Source organism: Abramis brama (genome assembly GCF_963993115.1).
Source record: "Abramis brama genome assembly, chromosome: 4".
In the NCBI taxonomy this organism is placed as follows: domain Eukaryota; kingdom Metazoa; phylum Chordata; class Actinopteri; order Cypriniformes; family Leuciscidae; genus Abramis; species Abramis brama.
Genome location: NC_139966.1, coordinates 55,588,808 through 55,602,377, shown reverse-complemented (window position 1 = coordinate 55,602,377; position 13,570 = coordinate 55,588,808). Strand labels below are relative to the sequence as shown.

Genomic DNA, 13,570 nt, shown 5'->3' with positions numbered 1-13,570 from the left:
TATTTGTCTGGTTTGAGCAATCATTATTCTTGATAAACTGCATGCTATATATATATATATATATATATATATATATATATATATAGCCAGAATAAGCGGCGGCTGATCGCTCGAAAATAGCGCTTGCCTCCGGCGGGCCGCGGAAGGGCCGCCTTCAATATAAAGGCGGCGGAACGGTGGTTGGCCCGCGGGCCGGCCGCGGAACGAAGGCGGTAGGAAGGCGGCTGCCGCCGGCGGTGCGCCGTCCAACGTGTTTGCGATGTCGCCATTCTGCCGCTTATACTGCCGCCGAAGCACCGACGGTGGTCCGCCGACTCATTGCTATCTGGGCTGAGGCAAACTTTCGTTTAAAAGCATAATTAGAATAGAAACGCCACTTTTAAGTTTGACCGTATTTTCATTTTCGGTCAAATTGCCTTTTGAATGCGCTTGGTGCACGTCTATGATAGCATCATGATAGCATTTTTAAAATACTAAGAAGGTTCAACACGTCGTGAACTGTGCTGGAAGTATCACCAGGGGGTCTACACATGAACTCCAGCATTGAGAACATTGTTTGTGTGCACAGAGTTTACTAAAAAGAAAGATTTTGAACAACTCACTGAAGCTGTGTCCGCCGGCATTTTGACAGTCAAAAATAATCGATTTTTCTTTGTGAATGCAGCACAATCGCGAACATAAATGGACAACTTTAAAGGCGATTTTCTCAATGTTTCGATTATTTTGCACCCTCAGATTCCAGATTTTCAAATAGTTGAATCCCGGCCAAATATTGTCCTATCCTAACAAACCATACATCAATGGAAAGCTTATTTATTCAGCTTTCATGTGATGTATAAATCTCAATTTCAAAAAATGTACCCATGTGACTGGTTTTGTGGTCCAGGGTCACATATATCAAGCCTTGGTAGGCAGTTTTTGAAATCAGTTTTAATTTCTTTGAATTGGTTACTTTTCTTTTTATAATAAACACAAATGTAAAGGTAAATAAAACTATAAAATACAATAATCATGCTTTGAGTCAGAGGTGTAGTCAGCTCTAGGCTTCTAGGTGTTGGGGGTTTAATGACGCATCAATTACGGTATACTCCTGTTGTTAAATAATTACTCCTGTTGTCTCCCCCTTCAGGAAACAGCTCATAATACTACATATTTAACCCCCCACCATCACTCTGGTTTGAACATTTTGTCATCTTCAAAGCAAGATTTCTGTCTCTAGCGTTCTCCCATGTCTCAACCACTTGCTTTGTGTCATTCGTATTTATTTCACTACGTTATGACCATATATACGATACTAGAAATACCCAGCTGTTTCCAATTCTACTTTCTTTGTTCACCTTTGTTCCTTTAATTGTGCCTTTACTTGCTAAATCACCAAAGGTCCACGGCCCAAATTCAATGCCTATATACCAGCAAGTTACTTTGTTCAGTGTCTTCCAGATATTCATTGCATTAAATCCATTGTAACCAAAACCATAAACAGTCATGTGCTCGCCTGAAGCTTTAGAAGCTTTTCTTTATCTTATTCATAGTTTTATTGTTCATTATCTTCTGTCACATTGTTTTTTTATAGCAAGGATCAAACTAATTTTATATCAGAGGAAAGTTTCTGTCAACTATCCTAACTTGTATTATTCTTTTTAGCTCTTTTAATGGTTAATCTCCATGTAACCTTATTCAGACATTTTTACCTAGTCACTTTGCAAGCAGCATTTTTCAGTTTGTTAAATAAATTAAATTAATATTTTTAATTTCGCAGCTATTATCGCATCTTACATGCAACTTTTATTATTAGGCTATCAACAGCTGTACTTGCATTTCCATATCTTAATACTTTATGTAAAATAATTTCAGTTAATCAATATACAAACTTTTTCTTTGTTTTCCCAAATATCCTAAAATGTATTAATTACATTTGCTTTTTCAAAATTTTCCTAAATTCATCCATCCTCTCTCTCTCAGTATTTCAGTCTCAGAGCTCTCAGTCTTCATTTGTTTTCTACTTTCAATCTTATTTTTTACTAACCACTGTAAAAGTTTGTCTATTTATACAACAATACTATACAACAAGATGTATCCGTTTTGTAAAGTTGCAAGGGAACTTTTCATTCATTACATTTTGATTAAACTTTTCTACTGTTAATCAATACGGTATTTTGAATGTATTTCATTTAAAATTGATGCTTTATTAATTCAAAAACTGAATTCTGTTTTTATTTTTGATTGTAATTATCTGTAAAATAACAGTGTATAAAATTAAACAATAAATACAATAATACAATACATTACAATAAAAATAAAACAATATCTTTATATAAATCTTTATAAAGTATTTTTGTGCATGTGTATTTGGTTTCATGGATGTGAAATTGTCTACACATGTGTGAATCAAGTTTTTTGCGTGAATTATTAATAAGAATATACGAATATACTATAATATTTAGAGAATATACAGTTTGTACAGTATAAAAATCATCATGTCTATGGAGAGTCCCCATAAAACATGAAAACACAATGTGTGTATGTGTGTGTGTGAGTGTTTCATTCTCTTCACATTATATCATGTCAGAGAGACACGGGATACTTTGAATATCAGAGCAAGTTTTATGGAGGTGGAAATCAGATTCTAACGCCGAGTAAAGCTGTAATTTCACGCCAGTCCTGTAGAGGGCAGTGGTGGCGCTCTCGCGCTTTTTCTCTCGTTACACACACACACACAAACAGAAGAAGCGATCTGTCAACAGTGTGGGGATTGGTGAATCACTATTCTCGTGTATGTAATTGATCAGCATTAGTTCCCATTCAGAGATGGTGTTGTCGTCCTCGCAGCAGCTCGTGATGGCGTTCACCGCAGTGCTGCTGGTGTTCGTGTTGTTTCCTCGCATGTTCAGCGGCAGCGCCAGAGACGCTCAGTCCTTCGACCCGCGGATCAGCAGGAGAGGTGCGCGCACGAGCTCGAGCACACCTGTGTTTGTTTACTCTCTTTATTGTGGCCTTTTGACGGTCTTTGCTGATTTGCTGCAAATTTTTACTACGTCTCTGGTTTGTGAAGTTTGTATTAACACCCTTAGTTTACTCCAAAAAAAAAATATGTTTCTTGTTATTGTATCTATATTTCATTTCATTTAGTCGATATCTAATATCATTTTCATGTTAAAAATTATTTGAGTAAAAGTGTAGATGAAGCGGTCATTTACATTTGTCCATATTTGCATTCATGCATGCTTAAAATTGTATCTAAATATGTTATAAATGTTTACGTACTTTCTGTACTTTTATAACGATAAAATACATTTAACTTTTATTTTTAGATATTTATATTTTGTCTCGTGCACCCAGCACCCAAATCACAATGTTTATTATCATTATTATATTCAAAATAATTTTTAGTGAAAGTGCAGAGCAAGCTGTCATTTGCTTTTATCCATATCTGTTTTCATTGATATTTTACATATGTATATGTGAATTTAGCATGTTTACATGCATCGTGTGCCTTAAAATCCTAAAACACATTTGAGTTTTATTTTTTTATATATTTATATTTTGTTCCAGTTCTCAAATATCCTAGTGTTTAATGTCATTTTCATGTTCAAAATTATTTTAGTAAAAGTGCAGAGGAAGCTGTCATTTGCATTTATCCGTATTTACATTCAAACGTGCTAAACTTATATGTTATATAAGTTTATGTACATTCTGTACTTTAAAACCATAAAATACATTTGAGTGACTTTTATTTTATTTTCAGATATTTATATTTTGTCCAAGTTATCAAATCCTAATGTTTAATATCATTTTCATGTTCAATTTTTTTAAAAGTGTAATTTGCTTTTATGCATATTTTCTTTTAAAGATGCTAAACTTATATGTAAATATTACATGTTTGCATACATTCTGGAAACATAACAAACACTTGAGAAACTTTTGTTTTATTTTTAGATATCATTTATATTTTGTTGTTGTGCACCAAGCAATCAAACCCCAATGTTTGATATCATTTTCATATTCACAATAGTTTTTAGATTGTCTCCTTGGAGAATCTGATGTATATTTGGGGGATTGTGGGTCTGTGTGTTGTCCTGTAGGTCCTGGTTCCGGTGTCGGTCCTGGTAGCGTGAAAAGTCAGCAGCAGTTCCACAAGAACGCAGCGCCTCAGATGTCCCAGAGTGTGGAGAACATGCATCAGATGAAGAAACTCATGGAGCAGGAGATGAAAAGCGACAAATACAAATCCAACAGCAACAATAAGGGCTACGTCTTCACTCTCATGCCCATCTACGCCATCGGAGTCGGGCTCTTTGCCGCTTATAAGTTTCTAAAGGTGGTGACTTTTCTGTTGTTGTTATGCATAATACAGTAATGTTTCTTCTGCATTCACGAAAGGTCAAGGAAATGATGGCACAATGCATAAAAAATGAATGTTCCTAAAAATAGGCTTCGTTATAGGGGCCAAAACAACATCCATTCTTCTGGGTTGCTGTTTGAGAGGTTTGTGTTTTTGTGTTTGCAGATAAAGTCTGCGAGTGATTCTGAAGCACAAAAAGCCAAAGCAGCTCGAGGAGTGAAGAAGTCAGAGGAGACGGGTCTGTGTGCATGAATGAAAATGCTGAAATTTGCGTTTCTAATATCTCGCCATTTATTTTACCATTTATTTCCAGAGAATCAGCTGAATGAGCTGGAGCAGAGGTTGGCTCAGACCGAGAAGATGCTCAACTCCATACTGACCCAGCTGGACCCGCTTACAAACTGGTGAGAGTTATTTACTGTGAAAGTGAACATGATCACACTGATTCAGATCTGCGTTGGCGGAGAGAGCAGTTATCATGTGTAGGATTGAAACGGCTTCAAAAGCAGTCTTTTCAACCACACAGTATCATTATTTCTGTGTTACAGTAATTCAAATTGTCACAGAAGTACTGGGATAAAAGTTTATAGTTCTGATATAAACGCTGTGTACAGAAGCAAAATAGAGTAAAACACCTTTTGAAAGAAGCTTGAAACACTTCAAATAAAGATTGTTTCAATTACACCGTTACACCAGTAGGTGGCGACAAGCGACGGTTAAAAATTAATTTGTCATTGAATCATTCATTCAAGAGATTCGTTCAGAAACACTAGCTATGTTTCCATCCACACGTTTTTATCCGAATTAAGTGATATCGAATGAAAAATGCCTTATGGAAACAGTAAAATTCGATTGAATTTCATGAATATCGACTCAAATGAAATGCGTTTAAATCAATCTTCCCCCGCCCAGCGAGTGCTTGAAGTGCATCAGAAACAGAGCGCGCGCGCGATCAGTTGTTGGTAATTTGTTGTGTAGCGTGCGCGACGCCGCATCCAATGTAGACAGCATTGCTTTAGTTTGAGGGCGCTCAACACACTCAGGCACCCCTGTAGAAACGGGCCTGGCAGCTCGCGCCAGGTCTAGACACGGTGAAAGTTTCCTGATTGTGACGGATGGCCGAATTTACATGACACATTATAAATTAGCATTATAGTCTGCGATAGATACAGTGCCAAAAAGAAGAGAAGAGGATAAAAGGGGATAAAGACAGAGGTAAAGTGATGTAGTGAACGAACAGTTTATCTAATTGCATAGGAGTAAGATACTATAATTTCATGGCAGTTATTTTTACCTTAAACTTAATGTTACCAGTTGTTCTGAGTTCTCCAGAGGCCCCAGACTGTGTGATTTTGTAACAATCATGTCAGTTTTCACTTTTTTTTATTAATGTTTTACTCTGCAGTTGTGCAGTTTTGGGGGGGATACAGTACAGGCCAAAAGTTTGGAAACATTACTATTTTTAATGTTTTTGAAAGAAGTTTCTTCTGCTCATCAAGCCTGCATTTATTTGATCAAAAATACAGAAAAAATTTAATATTGTGATATATTATTACAATTTAAAATAATTGGTTTTCAATGTATTATACTTTAAATTATCATTTATTTCTGTGATGCAAAGCTGAATTTTCAGCATCATTACTCCAGTCTTCAGTGTCACATGTGACATCCGGTCTATCACATGATCCTTTAGAAATCATTCTAATATTCTGATTTATTATGAGTGTTGGAAACAGTTCTGCTGCCTAATATATGATGAATAAAAGGTTAAAAAGAACTGCATTTATTCAAAATAAAAAAAATATTTTCTAATAAAACTGACCAGTAGTGTATATTGCTGTTACAAAAGATTTCTATTTTTAAAACATTTTCTTCTTTTTTTATTTTTATTTTTTTATTCATCAGAGTATCCTAAAAAAGTATCACAGGTTATGAAAAAATATTAAGCAGCAGAACTGTTTCCAACTTTGATAATGAATCATCATATTAGAATGATTTCTAAAGGATCATGTGATAGACTGGAGTAATGATCCTGAAAATTCAGCTTTGCATCACATAAATAAATGATAATTTAAAGTATAAAAAAATTGAAAACCAATTATTTTAAATTGTAATAATTTATCACAATATTGCAATTTTTTCTGTATTTTTGATCAAATAAGTGCAGGCTTGATGAGGCTTCCAAACTTTTGGCCTGTACTGTATATGGCATTTTTAAAATTTATTTGCCAAGATTAGTAATGATATTTGTTTACAAGTTTATTAAAAATAGCAAAGTTCACATTAAATATGTATTGTAAAACGCTATATATATATATATATATATTCATATAGGCTAAATAATCATGAACACAATGACGGGGTGAAATGGGCTGCGATGCATGGGGCACCAGGTAAAATCTTGCCTAGGGCAGCAAATTGGTCAGGGCCCTGTGCTGCAGTGTGAAGTCTGTTGCCATGGAGCAGAAGAACGAGATAATGTCGCAGCTGCAGTGCATTCGCCAGCTAATGAAGAAGAGAGGCATGGAGTTTCCAAACATCAGGATAGAAGGTAAACACGTCTGCTCCCGTGTACAAACCCACACAATTAACATATACACACACACACACATGCGCTTCACAGGACAACGCCAGCATGTTAAATGTCTCACTACTGATCAACAACATTGCATGTAACATTGCAAGTGTCACATACAGTTAAATGGCCTTTGAAAACTCCCATGGCAAAATGAGCTGATAAATTAATGAAGGAATTATTTACCACTCAAACTCAATAACATAATGCATCTGATTACAAAATTACACTTTTGAGTACAAAATTTTTTGCTTTTTCTAATGTTTTGTTTTATTTAAATATTTTTTTTATTTAAATCAGCTACTCAAATTCTTATGCAATAAATGTATCTATTATTTATACATTTTTTATCTTAATTTTAATTAGTAAATCTGTTTTTGCATTACAGTACTGGGAATGGGATTTTATTGATCTGTATTTATAAATTATTTATAAAATTTATAAATCAAATTGTTATGGCATTTTGCTCCATTTAAAAAAAAAAAATCTTAATTGGACGCATGTGTAAATCTTTTATATATAGGTTTACATTCATGTCAGTGAGTAAGTGGTAGTATATCTTAATGTATAGTGCAAATGCAAATTCTAGTTATGCATAACTAATGCAGACGACCACAATCAATGAAGCAGGTCTTTGAAAATAATAGATACCGTAAGCAAATTATTGGGATAAACAAATAAACGCCCAACTGTAGGTCATGCTGCCATTCCTGTCAGTCGAGTTGAGCAGTGAAGATCATGATGTATTATTAAATCATGCTAAATATGTGATTATGTGCATGTTGTAATCTAAAGTTTCAAGTTTAGTTAATTTATAAAGCACATTTAAACACAGCCACGAGACTGACCAAATCTAAATATACACATTTAAGATAATACACACAAATGTAATATAATATACACACATTTAAGAGGAATGTGTAAAAAAAGGAGATTTATAGTGATGCCAGAAAGTATTTTGCTTTCTGTAATGCCATGACATCCACATATTAAAGTGTGATGTAAGCGCTGCTTCTGATTTGTTGTGCCGTTGGGTGATGCGAATCGCTTGGTTATTTCTTTTAGAGCCGACATGTGAACGCAATCTAGACAGACTCATCGAGACTTTGACTTCAGCCGAAGCTCTTCCAGACACTCGTCTGGAATCACAAACACACGATGAAGCGCAGCTTCTCGATCACCGAGCGCTCAGACCTGATCCTGAGGTAGAGGAAGAGGAGGACGAGGAGAGCAAACACGCAGCGGGAGAGGAAGACGTGGGTAGTGAGAGTGACTCTAGTATGCCCTCCCTCAAGGACTCGGGCGACGTCAGCGTAGACGACGTCACCGTCACTCAGAAGCTTCCAGAAGATCTGACAGAAATCTATTTATTTATTTATTTATTTATTGAATTCCTCATGATGAAGCGAACACTACTCATTGGTTCGACGTCTAAATCTGCATATTTCACTGACATGAATCAAAATCCACCCTGTTTACTTTCTTAAAGGAACACTCCACCGTTTTTTGAAATAGGGCTTATTCACATTCTTTCATACATTTAGATAGGTGGGTAAATGCATTTTTGTCTCAGTGCATGCATTGTTTTAGTTTGACAGGGTCGGCGCTAGCTTAGCTTAGCACAATGAATGGAATCCTTTGTTGCCAGCTAGCTTGTCCTGAGTAAAAGTGATTAAAAAAAAACAAAAAAAACCCACGTAATTACTTCTTGTGGCCTGCGTATTCACAACGAGTACAAATAGCGATGCAGATTAACACTAGGCGATTTCTTAGGCAGATATTGACTTGGGACTATATTATGGGGAAGCACAGGCGAAGCACGGCTACTTAGGTGAAGCACTGCTACTTGGGCGCAGACATATCACGCAACACATGAAATCCCACGACTTCTGTCAACATACCAGTGTGCAAGGAGTCAAAACACAGAAGAACAATGCGCGTGATCTGCACCGAGTGTCTTCGCTTTTGGATTGTTTTTTTTTGAGAAGTTACAGCTACAGTTACAGCAAACATGGTAATTATCTGCGTAGCAAAAGGTTGTGAGAACAAGCAAAGGACATACACGAATGTAATGTTTCACAGAATTCCATCGAATGTGGAACTGAGAAATAAATGGCTAGCTGCTCTGGAGATCTGTACTTCAACGCCTCTTTACAAAATCAAACAGTATCGTGTTTGCAAAGAGCATTTTGCACCGGAGGACTAAGTTACTTTGAAAAAATGGAATATGGGCCCAGAAAGACGGTATTACATCTGAAACATACGGCTGTCCCCATCCCATCTATTTTCAAAGCACAGGCAGAACAAAGTGCACATGTAAGTTGTCTTTTATTACTCTTCCTTATGTTAATCTGTGTCTTTATTCGGTTGTAAGATAGATGCTGAGAAGCTGTATATAGACTACGGTTCAAATAACGTTAACCTCCTTTAGTATAACCTCATGTTGAATTCAACCTGTTTAGCATGAACAACCAAACTAAAATAAAAATCGCTGTTATCGTTACCTGTAAAATGAAATGACTGAGGGCTAAGTTAGCTATGTTTCTCTCACCGAGTTAGGCTCAGGAGTTTTAGTATAACTACTATGAGGAGAAGGCTACAAGCAGTTTACTATACATGTGTCATGTTTAAAATAATCACTTAAGGCCTATTTATACTTCTGCGTCGAACTGCCGCCGTAGCTACGTCGTAGGCTGTGTGTAGCGCGCGTACCCTATGGCGTACCCTGACGTGCACCTCTCCAAAAATGTAACAACGCGTCAATTCTACGCGGACGCAAGCGCTGTGATTGGTGTGCCAGAACCCCTCCCTCGGGGTTTCACATGCTCCCTAAGTGCGCGTCAACGCGGACAACGACACAGAAGTATAAATTAAAACCAACACGTTGCCTACGGCGTATAGGCTCCGGCGTAGGTCCGACGCAGAAGTATAATGAGGCCTTTACTCTGTGGACAGCTGTCCATTTGGTCCATTCGGCGTGGGGCGTTTTTTCCAGTTCACTTTATCACACCGGAAAAAAAAATCGAGTACTGCCGGATGGATCAGCACCGTGAAATCCTCGGTAGCTGTGACACAACTGCGGGCACGCTCATCTTGATCTGACACATTGAGCCTGGTTATCGATGGAAGTAACTTGTCCCACTCGCCACAGCACAGACACTCTATTTCAGTTGGCATATTCCCCCACATTCACACCACCAGTTCGTGTTGGCTCTCATCCTCACGTCCTCGGGCTGTTGAGCGATTGCAACCTCCGCCTGTCGTTCTATTTCCACTCATTTTCTGTAAACTCTTGTATATAGGTATGGTTCTGGCTCACACAAAATCAGCCATGTTCATCGCCATTCATGTACTGTAGGGAAAATAGCCAGGCAGCTACTATTCACACCGTTATGTTGACGGAAGTCGTGGGATTTCATGTGTTGCGTGATATGTCTGCGCCCAAATAGCTGTGCTTCGCCTAAGTAGCCGTGCTTCGCCTGTGCTTCCCCATAATATAGTCCCAAGTCAATATCTGCCTAAGAAATCACTAGTGTTAATCTGCATCGCTATTTGTACTCGTTGTGAATACGCAGGCCACAAGAAGTAATTACGTGGGTTTTTTTAATTATTTTTTTATCACTTTTACTCAGGACATGCTAGCTGGCAACAAAGGATTCCATTCATTGTGCTAAGCTAAGCTAGCGCCGACCCTGTCAAACTAAAACAATGCATGCACTGAGACAAAAATGCATTTACCCACCTATCTAAATGTATGAAAGAATGTGAATAAGCCCTATTTCAAAAAACGGTGGAGTGTTCCTTTAATACACTACCATTTAAAAGCCAAGGCTGCTTTTATTTGTTACAGTAAAAACAGTAATGTTGCGAATTATTGTTACAATTTACAAGAGCTGTTTTCCATCTGAATATGTTGTTAAATATAATTTATTCCTGTGATCAAAGCTGAATTTTCAGCATCGTTACTCCAGTCTTGTCACATGATCCTTCAGAAATCATTCTTATATGATGATTTGATGCTCAAGAAACATTTATGATTATTATCAATGTTGAAAACTGTTGTGCTGTTTCATATTTTTGTGGAAACTGATAAATTTTCTTTAGGATTCTTTTGATGGCTAGAAAGTTATAAAGAACAGCATTTATTTTAAGTGTAAATATTTTGTAACAATATAAAAGCCTTTACTGTCGATTTAATGTGTCCTTGCTGAATAAAAGTATTTTTTAAATTTGTAAAAAAAAAAAAAATGTTTAACTAATATTTTTTACAAATTACCCCAAGCTTATGACTTAGTGCATAACGGTTTTCACAAAAATATAAAGCAGCTCAACTGTTTTCAACACTAATAATAATAAATGTTTCTTGAGCATCAAATCATCATATTAGAATGATTTCTGAAGGATCATGTGACACAAGACTGGAGGAATGATGCTGAAAAATTAATTTCATTTTAAAATATATTCACACAGAAAACAGTTATTTTATATTATAATAATATTTCAATCCAAACGTTTGAACATTAGTGTACATGTTTTTAGTCTGTAAATGATTCATAAATGTTGTTCCAGATAAGAAAATGTTTGTCTTCATAATCTGCTCAACCTCTGAAGTGACTTTCCTTTCAGCTGACATCATCAAGGCCGTGTGGGCGGGGAAAACAATGTCAGCCAATAGCCAAAAAACTGTATATGAATCCTTAGTCAGCATTTCTAAAATCATTACAATAGTTAGCAGTAATTTAATGCAGGCTAATGTAATGAAGGTGTGTGAATATGAATGTTTCCTTTTAACTTGTCGGCAAGTGTTTGCTGTATCTTCAGTCATGTATATGTCAGTACGCACCTGCATTCGCTTCATCTCCCTCTGTGATTGGGTGAGGTCAGGTCAAACCACTGCGGCGTATCCAAGGCAGCCAGTGATGTGTTTTGGTTTCATTTGCATGTTTTCCATGGCCTGCGGAGGTTTTACACAGCTGCATGTTTCTGGTATGACAATCATGTGTTCTGAAGCGTTCAGGCGTGAGGACTGCAAACGAGACGTTTTCTAAAAGAGTTATTAAATCTGACTTATTATTTTTTTTCGCTGAGCAGTACGGCAACTTTACAGCTTTGAGCTTTCTTTTTTAAAGCTTGAATGAAATACCAAACACTAAATGTGATCATACACTATTAGATTAGATGTTTCATACGTGGTTAAGAAGTTAAGAATATATTTTAGTTACAGATTTCCCCTTTTATAATATGTTTTCATATTATTATTATTATTATTTTTTTGTTGTTGTTGTTGTTGTTGTTGAGGATAACGAAATAATCTTTCTTAGGGAAAAAATATGAAAGTTCCAAAGTAGTGCTGAAATCAAAACGTTTACAAAACATGCAACTGGTCCTATTAGAAAATAATTTTCATAATTTAGTTGCATGGACTTTGAATGATGTGATTTAGCATCTGGAGATCATCGGATGTGAATGGCATGCAATAAGACACCCTGTGCTCATTATTGTTTTTGCTGTGTATGTGTTATGCTGATTGATATAAGCAACTGTTGAAAGCCTTAAATAAACTCCAAATATAAAATGTGTTGTGCTGGTGTTTATTATGGCACTTGATATTACATTTTTTGGGTTTATTAGTCTGATCAGATTGTGTTCTTTCATTTTTTATGTAGTAACAGTTTTGTCTTCTTCCATATGCACTCCATGTGTTTAAACACACCTGTTTATCTGCTCATTAATGCAAGTATCTAATCAGCCAATCAGGTTGATGCATGAAAGTAAGATGTTCAGTTGTTAAGAAATATGGCTCTGTGCTTTGAGTTTGAACCACTGATCTTCTGGGATCTTCTCACACCTCGGTCTCTGGAGTTCATAGCCGATGGTGTGAGAAAACAGCGAGGTGTAACATGGATGGAGTTCAGCAGCTGAGATCTTCTCATTAATGTCAGGTAAGACCAGCAAACTGTCTTGTCACCTGGTCTGATGTAACTCAATATCTATTTTTACATGTAGGTCAGACTTTGGCATAAACAACATCAATCCATCTTGTATCCATCAATCTATATTATTCAGCCATTCATTGATCCTGTGATGCATTTTGCACACAATAGTTATGCATATCTGCCAGTCGTGGTGCACAAGTCATGTTTACAATGAGCACTATTAAGGAAGTCTCATTTAAGAATATATTTCTAAAGGTTTTCTTCATCAAATGCTTGGATATTAGATGAAAACCACTTGCTTTTTCACTCTGCAAACCAGTCTGTGTACTGAACTGTGATTGGCCGCTTCATGTGTCATTAAGACGGTCTCTTCCTGTCTAAGTGGGCGGGTCTTGTCCAGTATGACGAGTGGATAGTGCCACGGATAACTTACCGAAGTCGACAGTCGTGTACTTTTACGTGACAGAAGGGGAATGCCGCACCACAGACGCGTGACACCAACGTGTGACGTCGCATCAAAATAAAATAATATCTATTTTCCCCCCTAGCTTTTCTTATCTTTCCTTTTTTATCTTTCTAATCAATCATTCTTTTCTTGAATTCTGATGACATTGAAAATATCATTGATACAAATTTTGTATTGTATACAAAGTTGTGTAGGCTATGTCATTAATGTCATCTCTGAATGGTTTATGACAGTATTTTTTTGTTTTTAAT

General features: G+C 36.4%; 1 protein-coding gene across 2 annotated transcripts; it reads left to right on the top strand.

Annotated features, from left to right (window-relative positions):
• Positions 1-2,701: 2,701 nt before the first annotated feature.
• On the top strand, positions 2,702-8,479 carry LOC311080936 (uncharacterized protein). Of its 2 annotated transcripts, none has more exons than XM_084111184.1 (6): positions 2,702-2,941; positions 4,083-4,318; positions 4,508-4,580; positions 4,656-4,746; positions 6,784-6,893; positions 7,983-8,469. In XM_084111184.1, exons 1-6 carry the CDS (start codon positions 2,809-2,811, stop codon positions 8,402-8,404), a joined length of 1,065 nt encoding a protein of 354 aa, XP_083967310.1. In that variant the 5' UTR covers positions 2,702-2,808; the 3' UTR covers positions 8,405-8,469. The 2 variants fall into 2 exon arrangements, with proteins under 2 accessions (XP_083967310.1, XP_083967311.1); XM_084111185.1 differs by having other exon boundaries at positions 2,723-3,042; positions 7,983-8,479.
• The last annotated feature ends 5,091 nt before the right edge of the window (positions 8,480-13,570 follow it).

Excerpts from the sequence above, each read along its gene's own strand:
- LOC311080936 (XM_084111184.1), top strand. The coding sequence starts at position 2,809 with ATGGTGTTGTCGTCCTCGCAGCAGCTCGTGATGGCGTTCACCGCAGTG. Across the intron at positions 4,319-4,507 it reads CCGCTTATAAGTTTCTAAAG|ATAAAGTCTGCGAGTGATTC; the intron begins GTGGTGACTTTT and ends TTGTGTTTGCAG. Across the intron at positions 6,894-7,982 it reads TCCAAACATCAGGATAGAAG|AGCCGACATGTGAACGCAAT; the intron begins GTAAACACGTCT and ends TATTTCTTTTAG.